The 21,921-nt window shown below is 40.8% G+C and overlaps 2 protein-coding genes across 32 annotated transcripts in view; both read right to left on the reverse strand.

The window, feature by feature from the left end:
* Positions 1–3,586, reverse strand: part of LOC109087789 (microtubule-associated protein tau-like) — a 31,054-nt gene extending 27,468 nt beyond the window's left edge. For all 12 annotated transcript variants that reach the window (XM_042734958.1, XM_042734953.1, XM_042734956.1 and 9 more), the window contains exon 1: positions 3,429–3,586. The gene's annotated coding sequence lies outside the window, so the exon portion shown is untranslated. The remainder of the gene's footprint in view (positions 1–3,428) is intronic.
* Positions 3,587–6,044: 2,458 nt separating this feature from the next.
* LOC109087775 (mucin-22-like) overlaps positions 6,045–21,921 on the reverse strand; it is a 32,471-nt gene continuing 16,594 nt past the window's right edge. For 2 of the 20 annotated variants that reach the window (XM_042734959.1, XM_042734969.1), the window contains 6 exons: positions 19,773–19,855; positions 17,444–19,679; positions 13,356–13,610; positions 12,843–13,243; positions 11,885–12,791; positions 10,681–11,730 (listed from right to left, as the gene is read on the reverse strand). In XM_042734959.1, the coding sequence (XP_042590893.1) occupies positions 11,153–11,730; positions 11,885–12,791; positions 12,843–13,243; positions 13,356–13,610; positions 17,444–19,679; positions 19,773–19,855 (4,460 nt within the window). In that variant the 3' untranslated portion in view covers positions 10,681–11,152. Of the gene's footprint in view, positions 6,373–6,807; positions 6,896–8,646; positions 10,605–10,680; positions 12,792–12,842; positions 14,429–15,100; positions 16,003–16,905; positions 19,680–19,772; positions 19,856–21,921 lie in introns of those variants that run through there. The other 18 variants (XM_042734977.1, XM_042734976.1, XM_042734962.1 and 15 more) reach the window with 17 other exon arrangements.

Raw genomic sequence — 21,921 nt, forward strand, 5'->3', positions numbered from 1 at the left:
ATCACTGACTGTGGGTACTTGACACTGGACTTCAGGCATTTTGGCATTTCCTTCTCCCCAGTCTTCCTCCAGACTCTGGCACCTTGATTTCCGAATGACATGCAAAATTTGCTTTCATCCGAAAAAAGTACTTTGGACCACTGAGCAACAGTCCAGTGCTGCTTCTCTGTAGCCCAGGTCAGGCGCTTCTGCCGCTGTTTTGGGTTCAAAAGCACACGCCTGTGCACGGTGGCTCTGGATGTTTCTACTCCAGACTCAGTCCACTGCTTCCGCAGGTCCCCCAAGGTCTGGAATCGGTCCTTCTCCACAATCTTCCTCAGGGTCCGGTCACCGCTTCTCGTTGTGCAGCGTTTTTTGCCACACTTTTTTCCTTCCCACAGACTTCCCACTGAGGTACCTTGATACAGCACTCTGGGAACAGCCTATGCGTTCAGAAATTTCTTTCTGTGTCTTACCCTCTCGCTTGAGGGTGTCAGGTCGGCCGTCTTACCCATGATTGCGGTTTTGAGTAATGAACCAGGCTGGGAGTTTTTAAAAGCCTCAGGAATCTTTTGCAGGTGTTTAGAGTTAATTAGTTGATTCAGATGATTAGGTTAATAGCTCGTTTAGAGAACCTTTTCATGATATGCTAATTTTTTTGAGATAGGAATTTTGGGTTTTCATGAGCTGTATGCCAAAATCATCAGTACTAAAACAATAAAAGACCTGAAATATTTCAGTTGGTGTGCAATGAATCTAAAATATATGAAAGTTTAATTTTTATCATTACATTATGGAAAATAATGAACTTTTTCACAATATGCTAATTTTTTGAGAAGGACCTGTAATCATCCAGCTCTAATATAAATGCTAAATGTGATTATAAGGTATATGATAAACATTAACATTGTGCTGATTTAAGATAATAATGTGTATTGAGAACAGCACTATACAAATACATTTCGTCTTGACATGGCTTTTAAATTTAGAAATGTATTAAAATGAAATTTTTGTAAAATAATATTCAGATGGAAGCTCACAAAATGCTCTTGTCATGCAGTATAAGACGGATCATCGGGTTTTGCCCCAACTTGTGGATTTCATGCAGCTTGAGTGCTGCTTTCTTTAAAGTAAAAAGAGGACAAACCAAATACTGAATTCTGCATTCATCTATATACTTATGACTATATAATTTGGAATCATTCAATTATTAATGAAACATTTCGATCTTCTATTTTGGCCTCAGTCTCAAGCTTTTGTAGCCCACTTTACATATGCTTCGGTTCATGGCTAACAGCATTCCAGAACAGTCATGCTTAAGTTCTCAGGGCAAAGGACCATGTGGATGCATGTAGACATGGAATTCTGGAATTCTGCACATCATGTTTCTGTCAGAAGTCTCTACAGCTGCAAATTCACCTCAAATTACACAAACCGCTAGGTCTGTGGCAGAAACCCCAATCATCCCCTCTCACGTCAGTCCGAGGAGACTGGTGTTGCAGCAAGAGAAACCCCTCTGTCAGTACCATGCCAATTAAACCCTCATGCAACACATGAGAGACTTATGCTGAAATTCCCCATTAGCGTGTTTGGAAATACCCCCAGTTGGTTGGTTTAATTAACTGAACACTTATGAATTAGTGTTAGGTAGTAAACCATTTTAATGTGGACTATTTATAATGAAAATGCCACAGCTGCTCTTTTCCATCCAACGAAAGTGCATGGCAGCCATTGTTTGACAATTTCAGAATTCCAGTTGGGTGTTTCCTTTGTTTATTAAAAAAAAAAATAGTAATAATAATATTGAATTGAAAAAATCTAAACAATAGAATAGAGTAGATAATTTAAATTTATTTTGATCATCCCTTTAACATATTTTACAGACTATAAGTAACATTGTCCCTACATATTTACTAACTTTCATTAAGCGAGTTAGTAGAGTATTAGAGTGCTAGAGTTAGGGTTAGATTAAGATGGCATGTACTTGCAAAGTTATTTATAGTCAGTAATGTCTTGGGAGACTATGACAATGAAGAGTTAGCAGAAATTAAGCAGACAGTCTACTAAAACTCTAATGAGAGTTAGCTGACCTAAGTGCAACATTACTAATTGTCAACAGAGAGTTCAAAAGGCACCATCAAAATAAAGCGTTACTGAATAGATAAAAAAAATACAAAATGTGCGTGACGCCTCTGGAGTCTGGATACACCCTTTGAAGGGTCTTGTCAGAGGGGCATGTCTGGTCTTCAACAGTTACTTTGCCCGTCGCCTGTAATCCAGAATCAGTCACCTCAGTACAGTCTCATAGCATTTTAACCCATCAAACTGCAATCGGCAATAATAATGTAATCGATAGAAACCGTCAACTGTAATTAATGAGAAAAAGGTGAGGCAACCCAATAACACAACCAGAGAGGCGTGTGCTCAACCCCCATTTTAAATCGGATTACAGTCCACAGGGATGCGATGTAACACAATGATACAGTAGGTTCCGCAACCAATACGACCGCACGTGCGAAGCGCGGTGAACATATGCAGAATAACCCTGGTTACTGAATGATATTCTGCATCCCCATGATTAGACAACTGTAGCCTACAGTCGCTGAAGAAAGGCGTTGCATGCCATTATTTGAACACCGAATCGGCATTCGGCCAGCGACGACGCGTAACCACGACTTGTAATAAAAACGAGTCGTCTATCATTTCAGACACAGAGCGTGATTTCAGACTCTGAGATGGCTGAATGCAGACGCATGAAGAGCTGGAATCATGGCCGCATCTCTGTTCTTTAGAGATGGAGAGGGAGGAGGTGCGCTCCAACAAAGCATCCTTCAACCAAAATCTGTGTACAGTGAGCTTGAACTCACAGACATAACGTTACTCGGATTTTTAAGTAGACACAGCCTCACTTAAATTTATTATCCATTTTATATGGAAAAATCGCATTCTTCGAATTCTTTATAGTCAGTGCAGCAGGAATATTGAGCTAGTATTAAAATGACACATTGATGCACGCAACAGCTCTCGCAATTTGCGTTCAACTGATACGTACAGGAATAACGTTTTACACGTTTAATCTTATAAACGAGCACGACAGTAGGCTATATGGGTATTTGGTGAAAAGTCCCATAAATACCGTTACATCTACGCCTTGTTCAGTTTGAATAATCTTGTTACTTAACGTATTTTTCTTAAGAGGCCGGGTATATCCCACCCCTAATACGCGAGTCGATATTCGAGCATATTCTATATTCAGAGCATTAGTTAATTAACACGTAAGCAGCGCAGGCCCGATTTAACAACATGACATGACCGACGCCGATTTAAAATTGCTACAGGACACGCATGTTTCATGTTTAATACAAACCACCTTCGAATACAGTGCACTGTTACACTAATAAACCGCATTTAAACATCACTTACGGCAGCTTTGACAGGTTTTTACTTACCTGTGCACGCGTCGCTGTTATTGTGTCTCCAGCTGCAGTCGCTCGCTGAGCGCACGAGGGGAACTGCTGTTTCTATAGCGACCTGATCGAGAGAGGAGGCGCTAGAGAGACATCACAGAGAGATTCTTCTGCCTGAGAGAAGACACTGCTTTCTTCATATTTCATGAGTCACAACGTTCTGTAAAACAAACTAAAAAAATGCTTGTTTGAGGAAAAATAAAAGTGAGTGTTTAAAAGTACATATAAAGTATGTGTGTATGTTACTGTACACAGTGGATGGCAATAAGCTGCAAAACATAAAACAAAGCGACATTTAATTTAAATAAAGATAGCAAAACATGCTTCGAAGCAAAATATTAAAAATAATTTCGGTTCATTATAGAACAACTGTGTGATCTGACACACACACACACGTTTGTTTTTGTGAAAAGTGAGGACATGGACATCCCATGGGGTAATGGTTCTTATACTGTACAAACTGTATATTCTATCGTCCTACACCAACCCTACACCTTACAGGAAACTTTGTGCATTTTTACTTTCTCAAAAAAACTCATTCTGTATGGTTTATAAGCGTTTTGAAAAATGGGGACATGGGTTATTTCCTCATAAGTCACCCTCTCCTTGTAATACCTGTGTCATACCCATGTCATTATACAAAGTTGTGTCCTGATGTGTCACAAACACACACACACACACACACACACACAAAATCAGTGACATGATTAAAACACTTGCATGGAAAGTGACCATGGTACTTGAGCTTTACTTGGAATTAATTCTTTGCAGAGTCATACTTGAAAGTGTCTAAACACATTTTGGGGCCACTATGTGTCGTACATATTGGCCAACCAAGGAGTATTTCTCGCCTCTTTCCTCATAGCAGTCATGAGACTTGCACTGAGAAACCAACTGAGATTTATCTCCAAAGAGCTGTGAGAACGTCTAAGCAAGTAACAGTCTCTTTATCTTCTCACTATTTTCTGGACATGAGCCCAGGGAAACATCTGTTAGCGCCTAGCTGATTTTCCAGACGGGGGATTTGTTTTGACCTGGACTTTCCTGTCCATCAGGTGTTTCTTTATATCCTGATCAGCTAAAAAATTACAGGTCACTTCCCTAAGCACCTGCTCATAACATGTCAAGTAGGTTTTGAGTGTGGGTGCCCCTCTTTTTAAATGTTGTTTTAGTATAATCTTTAGTATAAAGTGCACTGTAGGTTTAGGCCCATTTATTGTTGAGAACAAAAAATTAAAACACAAGAACAATAGTAACAATGTGATTTGATAGAATACAAATGTGCAAATAAATAAAATACTTATTGGTATGTATAAAGGGAGGCACCACTTGTCATCACAAATGAAGAATGACCCAACTCGTTCAGTTGTCTTCAGCAGTTATCACAGACTGCACAATCAGAATCAACAACATTTCAGAATGCAGCAAATGCATTCTGGTTAATTTAATTGTTGGTCAATGCAACTTTTACCTGGGCATTTTGTGCATCTGACCACAGTTGAAGTACCTCGGTTAACCAGTAGAAGGCGGAGTAATGCAGTGTATGCTGTGATGATTGTCTAAGAGCTTTCTAGAATATCATGCAAGGCTAGATAACATGCTAAAGGGAGGTGCTCATAGACCTACATAAAGAGAGATAAACTTTACAGTGATATTGAGTGAAAAAGGTGAATAATATGACTCCAGTCATAGTCAGTACTTTAATATCTGTATTGTACTGAATTAAAATTGTGTATATGAAGTGTTCATTTCAGTGCTGAATCATTTTCCTTATTTTGTCAACCATTTGGGATGTAAATCCAATTTGTACTCTGAATTAAGCAGGACATTGATCCTAACCCACCCGTAAAAAAGGTGGCAACAGTGTCTCATAGGTGAAGCCTGTTGTTGTGTTTCAGGCAGTGTTTTATGTTCAATTTTTTAAATGTTATTTAAAGCACTTTACTGGCCTGTTTGCATTTACAAACAAGATTGCCAATGCAATATACACAAAACAAGTAGCAATAAGAAATCGTAACAGCACTTATGTTATTTGTTACTATAAAGAATTAAAATAAGAAAAAAAAAATCATAAAACATCTAAAAAAAAAAACTGAAATACAGTTAGGTCCATATATATTTGGACACGGACACAATTTTCATAATTTCGGCTCTGTATGCCACCAGAATAGAATTCAAATGAAACAATCAAGATGAAATTGTAGTGCAGACTTTAAGCCTTAATTCAAGGGGTTGAACAAAAATATAACATAAAAAGCTTATACACCGTATCGGTCACAGTTCTGCCAAATGGACTTCAACTTGAGATAGTCACCACTGATAAGCTGCTACTAAATGTAATGTAGAAACTTTCATTTTCTGTAAACCCGCTTTGCAACGATTTGCATCGTGAAAAGCGCTATACAAATAAACTGAATTTATACACAATAGAATAGAATACACAAGGAACCTTGCTATGCCAACCGAAACTTGTCATAGCACTTGCATATTATTGCTCTTTTGGTGGGTTTGATTGCTTTAATTGTTCATTTGTAAGTCGCTTTGGATAACAGCATTTGCTAAATTACTAGATGTAAAAGTAATCAAGACAACACTATGTTGAACAGTGAAAATCTTTTATTCATTTAATAGTGATATTTACATTACACAGACTATAAAACTCATTTTCAATTGCAACAAATATAAAATATTCAGTATATATTTTGTCAGAAGCCTCTTTAAATGCTTAAATTTTTATTTTCTTTTTACATTTATATTCCCATATTAAGAGGCATGAGCACAGAGATCAGTATCTGTAACAGAGTTTAGCAGTCTTCAGGGAATCCCACAAGATCTTGTCCTTATCTCTGTCCATCATCTGCTCATCTCATCTTGTTAGTAGTGACACGAGCAATGGTAGGCTTGTTCCTTAGATAAACATGAACATCTGCAAAACATGATTATTATAATTAGTTTATTAAAGGTTATGTGGATTAATATACTTAACATGAAAGGGAAACAACCCTCTAGGTTTAGTTCACCCAAAAATGAAAACGGTCAATTGCACACTCATATACCTTTCCAAATTTATAAAAAATGTTCATCTTCATTTTAATTTTTGTCCATCCACTGAAAATCTATATGAAACGTATAGATGGGATGGATTACACATCATTTTGTACTTTGTGGGAACTATCCCTTTGAGAACAGTGAAAGTGTTTAGTAAATGTACCCTGTAAAAAGAAAAAAAAAAAATCCCATACTACTTAGACATGAACAGTCTTAGCCAAATGTAAACTGCAAAATTAATAAGCAATGTATACTGTTAGGCTTATGAAATTAAATAAAATCTGCACATCTGATATGCTTCTGAAAGACTAACCTGAAAAACAGTTCCGTTCATACACCACACATCTTTAAATCTGCAGCCTCCGTTGTGGCCATTGTGACCACAAACAAAGTTAATTCACCTTAAGGAACAAGACAAAAGAAATCAGATATATTCAAAGAAAATGGACCAATGCAATAAATGTTGATAATGTCGCTTTTTTTTTGTGGACAATTTTCTTCCATGTTGTCCTTTTAATTGAGAGAAATCTAAAAACTGTGGTTGTCATTAAAGGTGTGAATATTTTAAAATGTACCATCTACAAAACTAATTCAAGGGCCAGATTTACTTACAGCTTGCACTTTAGTTAGTCTATTTTTCCTTGCCCTACTTGTTTTAAAGTCAATAAAGGTCAGAGGTGGGTAGTAACGGGTTATATTTACTTAGTGACCCAAAAAAATGTACTCAAGTTAAAATGTAACTAATACTTTGAGTATATTTGAAGATGGGTACTTTTACTCAGGTATATTTTTAGTAAAAAAAAAAAAAACGGTACTTTTACTTCGTTACTGTGGGCGACGTTCCTCTCATTACTTTATCTTAATGCAATATAAGTTAAAAATGCTTGTTTATTTCAAACACACCATCTACTTTTCTTTTGGTAATGAGCAATGCCCATTTCAAGATTGAATTCTGTTCAAAGGCTTGATCAAACCAGTTGGCAAACCGGTGAATTGGTTTGCGAATCAGTTTGAATGATTCGTTCAGGTCCCTGCAGCATGCGCGCAGTCGTCTGAAGCTGTTTCTTACTCAGAGATGTAACAGTTTAAGAACATCAAGAGCATTGAAGCATAGCTTTGGATCTATAGTCAATTGAAAGCAAATCTGCAAAGACTATTGTTTGCTAGCTATAAAGATTGTTATTAGATGAATACCGTGTGTGCAGTCTATGGTTCCACAGGTAGTCCACAGATAATCTACATTCAATCACAGTACACAATACCGCTATGACATTACCAGTTTGTTATACATGTACCTTATGCTATAAATACAACGTATAATTTATACCTTAAATGAGATGACACAGAGTATGAAATGAACACCCGTCAAACCCTGCCTTTGCCTAGACACATTTAATATTGATATTTTCACAATATTTACGCTGGCAGAAATATTTGTTTACATTTTGCAGAACAGACAGAAGATCCATCAATGTGCATTTGTTTCGTTACATATATAATATGTACATCAGATATTGTTTACATATATCGTTACACATATATAATACAAAACCTACTTTAAAATATAATTGAATTGAGTGATGCAAATCAGAATTTTCATCAGCTGGTACTCCAGTTTTCAGATTCATATGATCCTTCAGAAATCATTCTAATATATTGATTTATTACCAATGTTGGAAACCGTTTTGCTGCCTAATTTTTTGGAACCTGTGACATTTTGTTTAGGATTCTTTGATGAATAAAAAAGCCAAAAAGCCATTGATAATAAATCAACATATTGGAATGATTTCTGAAGGATTATGTGATAATGAAGACTGGTGTAAAGGCTGATGAAAATTCTGATTTGCATTACTGAAATAAATTACATTAAAAATATATATGAAAAAACTTTTGAACGTGCGTGTGTGTGTGTGTGTGTGCGCATGTGTGTGTGTGTATAGATATACAGTATTTGCTTCAAAGTAACTAGTAACTAACTAAAGGTTTTTTTTTTTTTTTTTTTTTTTTTATCCGATACTTTTTTACTTTTACTCAAGTAACTATTCAGACTATTACTTTTACTTGAGTACAGTTTTTGGGTTCTCTACCCACCTCTCATAAAAGTGTAGATGTTTGCAAAAATGAACTTGTTTCAAAAGAAGTGGTATACTACCTACTGCAGAAGTTGTAGTTTTTGAAGAGACTGTCGAGATTGTAGTAGTTTCTGGATAGGTCGTGCCTAGGAAAATAGTTTCCATAGAAGTGGGAGTTTTCAGAGCCACTGTGGTTTCAACAAATGTTAAGCCAGGAGTAGTTTCAGATGTGATTGTTCCAGCAGGTGTCATTACTGGTGTGGATATTTCCATAAATTTTCCTGTTGAATTAACAGCGTTTCAGTAAAAGTGGTGCCTAGGGTTGTAGTTTCTGCAGCACTGGTGCCAAGGGCACCATAGTAGTTTCGGTTTGATACGCTGTGATTTTAACAGCAGACATTAATGCCAGGCATAGTACTAGTACTAGTTTCTATTGCAGTGGTAACTGTAGGATATATTTTTGCAGAAGCTGTAGTTTTTAGAGCCATTGTGGAATCAGCAGCAGATTTTAAGGCAGGCATAATTATAGCTGACGTTGTTGTTCCAGCAATTGTCATTTCTGTAGAAGTGGTACCAAGAGTAGAAATTTCTGTAGTAATATCTGCAGAAGTGGTAGTTTGAGCCATTGTGGCTTCTACAGCAGTTTGTTCCAACAGTTTTGTTTCAAGCAAAATTGGTGCCAAGGGTACTAGTTTGCGCACAACTGGTACCCTTTACAAAAGAGGGACCAACTGTGTTTTTTACAGAAGTTATGCAAAAGGTAGTTGTTTCTACAGTAGTGGTGCCTAATGGTAGTTTGAGCCATTGTGGTTTCAACAGCAGGCGTTAAGACAGGTGTGCCTATAGCTGTAGTTCCTGCTGAACTAACTGAGGGTGTTTCAGCAAAAGTGCCATCAAGCACTTCAACTGCAGATGTGGAGTAAGGCATACCTGCTGTTGTTCCAGCAGTTGTTACAAGCATGGATGTTTCCAAGATTCCTGTTGAACTTGCAGAAGATGTTTTTTCTGCAGAAGTGGTGCCAAGGGTAATGCTTCCTACAGAAGTGGTGCCAAGGGTAGTAGTTTCTGCAGAAATGGTGCCCAGAGTTGTACCTTCTACAGAAGTAGTAGTACTTTCAACAGAAGAAGAGCCAAGTGCAATAATTTCTGAAAAATATGTAGTTTGAGCCATTGTGGTTTCGACTGCAGATGTTGAGCCAGGCGTTGTTGTTCCAGCAGTTGTTACAAGCGTGGATGTTCCCAAGATTCCTGTTGAACTTGCAGAGGATGTTTTTTCTGCAGAAGTGGTGCCAAGGGTTGTGCTTTCTACAAAAGGGGTGACAAGGGTAGTAGTTTTTGCAGAGGTTGTGCTCACGGTTGTACTTTCTACAGAAGTGGTGCCAAGTGAGATACTGGTTGCAGAAGTTATGCCAAGTAAGGTACTTGCCGCAGAAGTGGTGTCAAGGGTCATAGTTTCTGCAGGAGTGGTAGTTTGAGCTATTGTGGTTTCAACTGCAGATATTGAAGCAGGAGTAGTTGCTGTTGTTCCAGCATTTGTTGTTACAAGCATGGATGTTTCCAAGATTCCTGTTGAACTTGCAGAGGATGTTTTTTCTGCAGTAGTGGCACCAAGGGTTGTGCTTTCTACAATAGGTGTGACAAGTGAGGTACTTGCTGCAGAAGTAGAGCCAAGGGTAGCAGTTTCTGCAGCAGTGGTTCCCATGGTTGTTCTTTCTACAGAAGTGGTAGTAGTTTCTGCAGAAGTCGTGCCCAGGGTTGTGCTTTCTACAGAAATTGTAGTAGTTTCTGCAGAAGTGATGCCAAGGGTAGTAGATTCAGCAGAGGCTGTGCCCAGGGTTGTGCTTTCTACAGAAGTGGTAGTAGTTTCTGCAGAAGTTGTGCCCAGGGTTGTGCTTTCTACAGAAGTGGTAGTATTTTCTGCAGAAGTCGTGCCCAGGGTTGTGCTTTCTACAGAAGTGGTAGTAGTTTCTGCAGAAGTGATGCCAAGGGTAGCCGTTTCTGCAGAAGTCATACCCAGGGTTGTGCTTTCTACAGAAGTTATAATATTCTCCACAAAAGATACCAAAAGTACACTCTTCTGCAGAAGAAGTCGTGCCCAGGGTTGTGCTTTCTACAGAAGTGGTAGTAGTTTCTGCAGAAGTGATGCCAAGGGTACTCGTTTCTGCAGAAGTTGTGCCCAGGGTTGTGCTTTCTGCAGAAGTGGTAGTAGATTCTGCAGAAGTGATGCCAAGGGTAGCTGTTTCTGCAGAAGTTGTGCCTAGGGTTGTTCTTTCTACAGAAATGGTAGTAGTTTCTGCAGAAGTGATGCCAAGGGTAGCCGTTTCCGCAGAAGTCATACCCAGGGTTGTGCTTTCTACAGAAGTGGTAGTAGTTTCTGCAGAAGTCGTGCCCAGGGTTGTGCTTTCTACAGAAATGGTAGTAGTTTCTGCAGAAGTGATGCCAAGGGTAGTAGATTCAGCAGAGGTTGTGCCCAGGGTTGTGCTTTCTACAGAAGTGGTAGTAGTTTCTGCAGAAGTCGTGCCCAGGGTTGTGCTTTCTACAGAAGTAGAAGTGGTTTCTGCAGAAGTGATGCCAAGGGTAGTAGATTCAGCAGAGGTTGTGCCCAGGGTTGTGCTTTCTACAGAAGTGGTAGTAGTTTCTGCAGAAGTTGTGCCCAGGGTTGTGCTTTCTACAGAAGTGGTAGTATTTTCTGCAGAAGTCGTGCCCAGGGTTGTTCTTTCTACAGAAATGGTAGTAGTTTTCTGCAGAAGTGATGCCAAGGGTAGCTGTTTCTGCAGAAGTTGTGCCTAGGGTTGTTCTTTCTACAGAAATGGTAGTAGTTTCTGCAGAAGTGATGCCAAGGGTAGCCGTTTCTGCAGAAGTCATACCCAGGGTTGTGCTTTCTACAGAAGTGGTAGTAGTTTCTGCAGAAGTCGTGCCCAGGGTTGTGCTTTCTACAGAAGTGGTAGTATTTTCTGCAGAAGTCGTGCCCAGGGTTGTTCTTTCTACAGAAATGGTAGTAGTTTCTGCAGAAGTGATGCCAAGGGTAGTAGATTCAGCAGAGGTTGTGCCCAGGGTTGTGCTTTCTACAGAAGTGGTAGTAGTTTCTGCAGAAGTCGTGCCCAGGGTTGTGCTTTCTACAGAAGTAGAAGTGGTTTCTGCAGAAGTGATGCCAAGGGTAGTAGATTCAGCAGAGGTTGTGCCCAGGGTTGTGCTTTCTACAGAAGTGGTAGTATTTTCTGCAGAAGTTTGTGCCCCGGGTTGTGCTTTCTACAGAAGTGGTAGTATTTTCTGCAGAAGTCGTGCCCAGGGTTGTTCTTTCTACAGAAATTGTAGTAGTTTCTGCAGAAGTGATGCCAAGGGTAGCCGTTTCCGCAGAAGTCATACCCAGGGTTGTGCTTTCTAAAGAAGTGGTAGTAGTTTCTGCAGAAGTGATGCCAAGGGTAGCCGTTTCTGCAGAAGTTGTGCCCAGGGTTGTGCTTTCTACAGAAGTGGTGCCAAAGGTAATAGTTTCCAGGGTTGTTCTTTCTTCAGAAGTGGAAGGAATTTCTGTGGAAGTGATGCCAAGGGTAGTAGTTTCTGCAGAAGTCATACCCAGGGTTGTGCTTTCTACAGAAGAGGTAGTAGTTTCTGCAGAAGTTGTGCCTAGGGTTGTTTTTTCTACAGAAATGGTAGTAGTTTCTGCAGAAGTGATGCCAAGGATAGCCGTTTCTGCAGAAGTTGTGCCCAGGGTTGTGCTTTCTGCAGAAGTTGTGCCCAGGGTTGTGCTTTCTACAGAAGTGGTGCCAAAGGTAATGGTTTCCAGGGTTGTTCTTTCTTCAGAAGTGGTAGACATTTCTGTGGAAGTGATGCCAAGGGTAGTAGTTTCTGCAGAAGTCATACCCAGGGTTGTGCTTTCTACAGAAGAGGTAGTAGTTTCTGCAGAAGTGATGCCAAGGGTAGCCGTTTCTGCAGAAGTTGTGCCCAGGGTTGTGCTTTCTACAGAAGTGGTAGTAGTTTCTGCAGAAGTTGTGCCTAGGGTTGTTTTTTCTACAGAAATGGTAGTAGTTTCTGCAGAAGTGATGACAAGGGTAGCTGTTTCTGCAGAAGTTGTGCCCAGGGTTGTGCTTTCTGCAGAAGTTGTGCGCAGGGTTGTGCTTTCTGCAGAAGTGGTGCCAAAAGTAATAGTTTCCAGGGTTGTTCTTTCTTCAGAAGTGGTAGACATTTCTGTGGAAGTGATGCCAAGGGTAGTAGTTTCTGCAGAAGTCATACCCAGGGTTGTGCTTTCTACATAGAAGGTAGTAGTTTCTGCAGAAGTGATGCCAAGGGTAGCCGTTTCTGCAGAAGTTGTGCCCAGGGTTGTGCTTTCTACAGAAGTGGTAGTAGTTTCTGCAGAAGTTGTGCCTAGGGTTGTTCTTTCTACAGAAGTGGTAGTAGTTTCTGCAGAAGTGATGCCAAGGGTAGCCGTTTCTGCAGAAGTTGTGCCCAGGGTTGTGCTTTCTACAGAAGTGGTAGTAGTTTCTGCAGAAGTTGTGCCCAGGGTTGTGCTTTCTACAGAAGTGGTAGTAGTTTCTGCAGAAGTGATGCCAAGGGTACTCGTTTCTGCAGAAGTTGTGCCCAGGGTTGTGCTTTCTACAGAAGTGGTAGTAGTTTCTGCAGAAGTTGTGCCCAGGGTTGTGCTTTCTACAGAAGTGGTAGTAGTTTCTGCAGAAGTTGTGCCTAGGGTTGTTCTTTCTACAGAAGTGGTAGTAGTTTCTGCAGAAGTGATGCCAAGGATAGCCGTTTCTGCAGAAGTGGTTCCCAGGGTGGTTCTTTCTTCAGAAAGTTGTGCCCAGGGTTGTGCTTTCTACAGAAGTGGTGCCAAAGGTAATGGTTTCCAGGGTTGTTCTTTCTTCAGAAGTGGTAGAAATTTCTGTGGAAGTGATGCCAAGGGTAGTAGTTTCTATAAAAATAGTCTGAGCCATTGTGGTTTCAACCGCAGATGTTGAGACAGGCATAGTTATGGTTGATGCTGCGGTTCCAGCAGTTGTCATCACAAGCTTGGATGTTTCCAAGATTCCTGTTGAACTTACAGAGGATGTTTTTCCTGCAGAAGTGGTGCGCAAGGTAGTGCTTTCTACAGAAGTGGTACTAAGGGTAGTAGTTTCTGCAGCAGTGGTTCTTTCTTCAGAAGTTGTAGTAGTTTCTGCAGAAGTGATGCCAAGGGTAGTAGATTTAGAAGAAGTCGTGCCCAGGGTTGTGTTTTCTACAGAAGTGTTAGTAGTTTCTGCAGAAGTCGTGCCCAGGGTTGTGTTTTTTGCAGAAGTGGTAGTAGTTTCTGCAGAAGTCGTGCCCAGGGTTGTGTTTTTCTACAGAAGTGGTAGTAGTTTCTGCAGAAGTCGTGCCCAGGGTTGTGTTTTTCTACAGAAGTGGTAGTAGTTTCTGCAGAAGTCGTGCCCAGGGTTGTGCTTTCTACAGAAGTAGTAGTAGTTTCTGCAGAAGTCGTGCCCAGGGTTGTGTTTTTTGCAGAAGTGGTAGTAGTTTCTGCAGAAGTCGTGCCCAGGGTTGTGTTTTCCACAGAAGTGGTAGTAGTTTCTGCAGAAGTTGTGCCCAGGGTTGTGCTTTCTACAGAAGTGGTAGTATTTTCTGCAGAAGTCGTGCCCAGGGTTGTGCTTTCTACAGAAGTGGTAGTAGTTTCTGCAGAAGTCGTGCCCAGGGTTGTGCTTTCCACAGAAGTGGTAGTAGTTTCTGCAGAAGTCGTGCCCAGGGTTGTGCTTTCTACAGAAGTGGTAGTAGTTTCTGCAGAAGTCGTGCCCAGGGTTGTGCTTTCTACAGAATTAGAAGTGGTTTCTGCAGAAGTGATGCCAAGGGTAGTAGAATCAGCAGAGGTTGTGCCCAAGGTTGTGCTTTCTACAGAAGTGGTAGTATTTTTTTCTGCGGAAGTCGTGCCCAGGGTTGTGCTTTCTACAGAAGTGGTAGTAGTTTCGGCAGAAGTGATGCCAAGGGTAGTAGTTTTCTGTAAAAGTGGTTTGAGCCATTGTTGTTTCAACTGCAGATGTTGAGACAGGCGTAGTTATGGTTGATGCTGCCGTTCCAGCAGTTGTCATCACAAGCTTGGATGTTTCCAAGATTCCTGTTGAACTTGCAGAGGATGTTGTTCCTGCAGAAGTGGTACCAAGGGTAGTAGTTTCTGCAGCAGTGGTTCCTAGGGTGGTTCTTTCTTCAGAAGTTGTAGTAGTTTCTGCAGAAGTGATGCCAAGGGCAGTAGTTTCTGCAGAAGTCGTGCCCAGGGTTGTGCTTTCTACAGAAGTGTTAGTAGTTTCTGCAGAAGTCGTGCCCAGGGTTGTGTTTTTTTTGCAGAAGTGGTAGTAGTTTCTGCAGAAGTCGTGCCCAGGGTTGTGTTTTCCACAGAAGTGGTAGTAGTTTCTGCAGAAGTCGTGCCCAGGGTTGTGCTTTCTACAGAAGTGGTAGTAGTTTCTGCAGAAGTCGTGCCCAGGGTTGTGCTTTCTACAGAAGTGGTAGTAGTTTCTGCAGAAGTCGTGCCCAGGGTTGTGCTTTCTACAGAAGTGGTAGTAGTTTTTCTGCAGAAGTCGTGCCCAGGGTTGTGCTTTCTACAGAAGTGGTAGTAGTTTTTGCAGAAGTCGTGCCCAGGGTTGTGCTTTCTACAGAATTAGAAGTGGTTTCTGCAGAAGTGATGCCAAGGGTAGTAGAATCAGCAGAGGTTGTGCCCAAGGTTGTGCTTTCTACAGAAGTGGTAGTATTTTCTGCGGAAGTCGTGCCCAGGGTTGTGCTTTCTACAGAAGTGGTAGTAGTTTCGGCAGAAGTGATGCCAAGGGTAGTAGTTTCTGTAAAAGTGGTTTGAGCCATTGTTGTTTCAACTGCAGATGTTGAGACAGGCGTAGTTATGGTTGATGCTGCCGTTCCAGCAGTTGTCATCACAAGCTTGGATGTTTCCAAGATTCCTGTTGAACTTGCAGAGGATGTTGTTCCTGCAGAAGTGGTACCAAGGGTAGTAGTTTCTGCAGCAGTGGTTCCCAGGGTGGTTCTTTCTTCAGAAGTTGTAGTAGTTTCTGCAGAAGTGATGCCAAGGGCAGTAGTTTCTGCAGAAGTCATGCCCAGGGTTGTGCTTTCTGCAGAAGTGGTTGTAGTTTTGGCAGAAGTGATGCCAAGGGTAGTAGTTTCTGTAAAAAGGAGTTTGACCCATTGTGGTTTCAACTGCAGATGTTGAGACAGGTGTAGTTATGGTTGATGTTGCCGTTCCAGCAGTTGTCATCACAAGCTTGGATGTTTCCAAGATTCCTGTTGAACTTACAGAGGATGTTGTTCCTGCAGAAGTGGTGCGCAAGGTTGTGCTTTCTACAGAAGTGGCACCAATGGTAGTAGTTTCTGCAGCAGTGGTTCCTAGGGTGGTTCTTTCTTCAGAAGTTGTAGTAGTTTCTGCAGAAGTGATGCCAAGGGCAGTAGTTTCTGCAGAAGTCGTGCCCAGGGTTGTGCTTTCTACAGAAGTGTTAGTAGTTTCTGCAGAAGTCGTGCCCAGGGTTGTGTTTTTTGCAGAAGTGGTAGTAGTTTCTGCAGAAGTCGTGCCCAGGGTTGTGCTTTCTACAGAAGTGGTAGTAGTTTCTGCAGAAGTCGTGCCCAGGGTTGTGTTTTTGCAGAAGTGGTAGTAGTTTCTGCAGAAGTCGTGCCCAGGGTTGTGTTTTTTGCAGAAGTGGTAGTAGTTTCTGCAGAAGTCGTGCCCAGGGTTGTGTTTTCTACAGAAGTGTTAGTAGTTTCTGCAGAAGTCGTGCCCAGGGTTGTGTTTTCTACAGAAGTGGTAGTAGTTTCTGCAGAAGTCGTGCCCAGGGTTGTGCTTTCTACAGAAGTGGTAGTAGTTTCTGCAGAAGTGATGCCAAGGGCAGTAGTTTCTGCAGAAGTCGTGCCCAGGGTTGTGCTTTCTACAGAAGTGGTAGTAGTTTTCGGCAGAAGTCGTGCCCAGGGTTGTGTTTTTTTTGCAGAAGTGGTAGTAGTTTCTGCAGAAGTCGTGCCCAGGGTTGTGCTTTCTACAGAAGTAGTAGTAGTTTCTGCAGAAGTCGTGCCCAGGGTTGTGCTTTCTATAGAAGTGGGTAGTAGTTTCTTCAGAAGTCGTGCCCAGGGTTGTGTTTTCCACAGAAGTGGTAGTAGTTTCTGCAGAAGTCGTGCCCAGGGTTGTGCTGTTCTACAGAAGTGGTAGTAGTTTCTGCAGAAGTCGTGCCCAGGGTTGTGCTTTCTACAGAATTAGAAGTGGTTTCTGCAGAAGTGATGCCAAGGGTAGTAGAATCAGCAGAGGTTGTGCCCAAGGTTGTGCCTTTCTACAGAAGTGGTAGTATTTTCTGCGGAAGTCGTGCCCAGGGTTGTGCTTTCTACAGAAAGTGGTAGTAGTTTCGGCAGAAGTGATGCCAAGGGTAGTAGTTTCTGTAAAAGTGGTTTGAGCCATTGTTGTTTCAACTGCAGATGTTGAGACAGGCGTAGTTATGGTTGATGCTGCCGTTCCAGCAGTTGTCATCACAAGCTTGGATGTTTCCAAGATTCCTGTTGAACTTGCAGAGGATGTTGTTCCTGCAGAAGTGGTGCGCAAGGTTGTGCTTTCTACAGAAGTGGCACCAATGGTAGTAGTTTCTGCAGCAGTGGTTCCTAGGGTGGTTCTTTCTTCAGAAGTTGTAGTAGTTTCTGCAGAAGTGATGCCAAGGGCAGTAGTTTCTGCAGAAGTCATGCCCAGGGTTGTGCTTTCTGCAGAAGTGGTTGTAGTTTCGGCAGAAGTGATGCCAAGGGTAGTAGTTTCTGTAAAAGGAGTTTGACCCATTGTGGTTTCAACTGCAGATGTTGAGACAGGTGTAGTTATGGTTGATGCTGCCGTTCCAGCAGTTGTCATCACAAGCTTGGATGTTTCCAAGATTCCTGTTGAACTTACAGAGGATGTTTTTCCTGCAGAAGTGGTGCGCAAGGTAGTGCTTTCTACAGAAGTGGTACTAAGGGTAGTAGTTTCTGCAGCAGTGGTTCCCAGGGTGGTTCTTTCTTCAGAAGTTGTAGTAGTTTCTGCAGAAGTGATGCCAAGGGCAGTAGTTTCTGCAGAAGTCGTGCCCAGGGTTGTGCTTTCTATAGAAGTAGAAATGGTTTCGGCAGAAGTGATGCCAAGGGTAGTAGATTCAGCAGAGGTTGTGCCCAGGGTTGTGGTTTCTACAGAAGTGGTAGTAGTTTCTCCAGAAATCGTGCCCAGGGTTGTGCTTTCTACAGAAGTGGTAGTAGTTTCTCCAGAAGTCGTGCCCAGGGTTGTGCTTTCTACAGAAGTGGTAGTAGTTTCTGCAGAAATCGTGCCCAGGGTTGTGCTTTCTACAGAAGTAGAAGTGGTTTCTGCATAAGTGATGCCAAGGGTAGTAGATTCAGCAGAGGTTGTGCCCAAGGTTGTACTTCCTTCAAAAGGGGTGTCAAGTGAAGTACTTGCTGCAGAAATGCCCTCAAGCGTACTAATTTCTGTAAAATGTGTAGTTTGAGCCAATGTGGTTTCAACAGCAGATGTTAAGGCAGGGGTAGTTAAGCTGGATGCCATTGGCTGAGCAGTTGTCATTACAAGCATGGATGTTTCCAAGATTCTTGTTGAACTTATAGAGGATGTTGTTTGTGCAGAAGTTGTGCCCAGGGTTGTGCTTTCCACAGAAGTGGCTCCAAGGGTAGAAGGTCCTGCAGAAGTGGTTCTCTGGGTTGTGCTTTCAACAGAAGTGATGCCAAGGGTAGTAGTTTCTGAAGGAGCGCTAGTTTGATTCATTGTTGATTCAATAGCAGATGTTAAGCCAGGGTTGGTTAAAGCTGCAGTTGTTTTTCCAGCAGTGGTCATTACTGGTGTCAACGTTTCCAATACTATTCCTGTTGAACTAACTAAGGATGTATTTTCAGCAGAAGAGGTGACAAAGTTAGTAGTTTCTTCAGCAGTGGGGGCAAGGGTTGCAGTCTCTGTGGTAGTTTTAGCCATTGTGGTTTCAACAGCAAACGTTGCGGCAGGTGTTGGGTCAGGTGAGATTGGTGCTCCAACAGTTGTCATTACATTTGTGGATGCTCCTAAAGTATTTATTGTTGAACTATTGGAGGGCATTATTTCAGCAGTATTAGTTCTCTGAGAAGTAGTTTCTATGGAAGTGGTGTCTGGAAAAGTAGTTTCAGCAGAAGTAGTTATCAGAGCTATTGTGGTTCCAGCAACAGATGTTAAATAAGGCATGGTTTCAGGTAAGGTTGTTGCTCCAGCAGTTGTCATAACAGGTGTGAATGTTTTCAATACAATTTCTGTTGAGCTAACTGAGTGAGTTGTTTCTGCAGAACTCAAAGAAGTCAATGGGATATTTGAGAAACCCCATTCAGAGTCATGTCTTGTGCTTTTCAATGTAGACTGGCCTGTTTGAGTGGGAATACTTGATGAAAGTGTTCTTTGGGTAGTTTTAAGGTTTTTTTCAAGTTCCCCACAGGGAACAGTGGGTGTGGAAAGGTCAAAATCTGTCCCAAACTCTACATCGGCATCAACAACAGGAGTTGCAGTTTTGGTGATCCTGTCTGGTTGTGTAGCTGCACTTGAGGATTCCCCTTCTTTGGTTGTACCAAGAGTAATATCTGGTGGCCTGAAGGGTTCTGCGTTTGTCCATGAAGTGGGATCAGGATGTATAGGTGTGCTGGATGGAAGTATCCTTTGGGTAGTTTTAGGAGTTTCTTCAAATTCCCCGCATGGAACAGTGGGTTTGAAATAAAAATCGGTCCCAAATTCTGCATCAGCATCAACAACAGAAGTTACAGTTTTGGTCATTCCACTTGACTGTGTAGCAGCACTTGAGGTTTCTGCTTTCTGGGTTGTTCCAATAGTTATCTCAGGTGACCTAAAGGGATTTGTGTTTGTCCATGTACTGGGGTCTGAAAATGTTGTTGTGCTGGATGCAAGCATCATTTGGGTCGTTTTAGGTGTTTTTTCAAATTCCCCACAAGGAACAGTGGGTTTGACTTCAAAGTCCAAAAGACCTAAATTTGCCCCAACAGTAGGTACTGAATCATATTCCCGAATAAAATCAAAAGGGTTTTGTCTTCGTTTTCTGATGTCCTTTTTAAACGTCTGTTGAACACAGGACAACATGACTGTCTGCAATTTTCCAGCCACATCAAGATAATCCAGCCGGAAAATACCATCCTTTAGAGAGGTAGCAAAATTAATACATTGTAAAATTTAAGAGACAACAAAAACATGGCAGCAAAATTTGATTATACAGTGTACAGGTCTTACCTTGACTGTGGAGCGTTTCAATTTGACAAACACAGTATGGTGACTATTCCAAAGAACTGCACGAGGCAATTGCCTGGACATACCTAAAACAGAAGTAGATAGGAAGAATTTTACTGGTTGTAAATATTGTTTTAAAAAAGGTTACCAGTTTACATCAGTTCTTTGTATTATCATTGCTGTCAATCGATAAAAAAAAAAAAAAAAAAAAACTTTCTGAAATCGTGATTAATCCCAACTAACATTAAAGTTTTTAAATATACTTTTATAATTGAAATAATTTCACATTTAATCTTCAAATTAATGTATAAACCACAAAGACAGTATATTTTTAATATTTGTTTAATGGCACCTTCATGACCGAAGGTAAGATTCACCAATACCAATAATACTGAGGTCTCTATGGAATGGTTTTTTTCCTATCTAACCATTGACTACAGCCACTCAACATTACCATATAATTAAGAGCTATCAATTTTAACATGGATTTGAAAAATTTACGTGAACTTAAAACACACAATCCCACAATAATAAAATACCATAATTAGCTACCTGTGCCCTTCAGCAAGTAGGAATTACACAGAAACGGATTAAAGTTATCAAAAACTAAATTCTAAATTAAACGATGATGAATCAAAGCTACAAAAGTTATTGATTTCCTCTTTTTTTCTTTTTTTTTTCTTTGATTAACAGACATCATGGAAGCTGGGTTGTTAGGTTATTTTGGTTGCTATTACTTTAAGATGTCGCTGCTGATCATGATGCACATCTGACATGCATTGTATTTTCTCACTATTCTGACCCACTTCAGGTCTTGAAGTCTCTAGTAATGAGCTGAGTTGAATAGAGTGTGTCAGATGAGGGAGACAGTGCTGGGATGCACCATGACAGGTGTGAAACCCACTGCATTTCAGAGACATGTTCTTAAATGTGACTCATATTTGACAAATACTTAAAACGCATGCACAGTTTTAACACAGCTTTAATCATCTTCACGACTTAAGATTCAAGAATTTTATTCATCACATATACGATTATATAGAGAATATATAACCAGCAGTGAAATGTGAGTCAGGTCCGCTCCATGGACAGTGCAATTATTAAAGAATACAACATATACATAAATATAGGTATGAAAGAATGAATGAAATAAAATTAAACAAAAATATAAAAATAAAATAAAAGGAGACCTGAACAAATGTTTTGATTTCTGAATTTAGTGTGTTTAAAAGAAAGACAAAAGAGAATTTCACCATTAGTATTTGTTAAAATATTACATTTTATGAGATCGCTGATTTTTGCTTACATACTATGTGCAACTTAAATGTTGATGGACTTTGATTTATATATATTCAAGACATTTCTAAAACAGTTTCACATATGTGTGAAAGAGCCATACAAGGGCTTCAATTTAGTTGTATTTTCTGAGAATGTCACTTCGTCCTATGAATTGGATTTTGACCCCTCAAGTTCAAGGGCCGGGGAAAAACGAGTGATGAGAATGCAGTTTCTCTTGGGGTAGTCAGAGAAGTTTGGATTAGAAAGAGTTAATTTCACTGCGGAAAAAGCTCACAGCTGACATATGCAGACGTTTTGAGTGGCAGACTAAGTGGAGAAAGTTTCTTTGAGTTATTTCAGTGTAAACGTATCACGCATGCACTCGAGAGTTCGAAGGAGGCCGCACGCACCCCAGCCTCGCGTAAGTCTGCTGCAAAAGAAATCCAGCATGAGGATATTCACCATGAGGAAGTCTGTTTTAAGGTTCATAACGACTTTTTTTGTTTTTGTTTTTTTATTAGATTAAGGTTGAGAAATAATCCGGAAGAATATTCCCATGTTTATTTTATCCAAGTTCAGCGTTACAGTTATAAGTTATGTTTTTCGTTTGAAATTCGGAAGATAGCCGTGATTATTTTATTAATTTGGTGTAAAGTATCATGGCGGTGTGTGTTGTTTGGAGTTTGTCGTGATAGTTTTTTTCGAGACCGAGATCATTGAGTCAAGGTTGGGAGATGGAAGAGGATCTTTGTGGATTCATCTGACCGATTTGAGGAGGGAGGAGTTAATCGGATCCACTCAACGTCATCGGGGTAGGTGTCTCGGAGGCTGTGCTTTTCATCTCATCGTGCATTGAGGAACAGCGATTATTATT

Source organism: Cyprinus carpio, chromosome B12 (genome assembly GCF_018340385.1).
Source record: "Cyprinus carpio isolate SPL01 chromosome B12, ASM1834038v1, whole genome shotgun sequence".
Taxonomy (NCBI): Eukaryota; Metazoa; Chordata; class Actinopteri; order Cypriniformes; family Cyprinidae; genus Cyprinus; species Cyprinus carpio.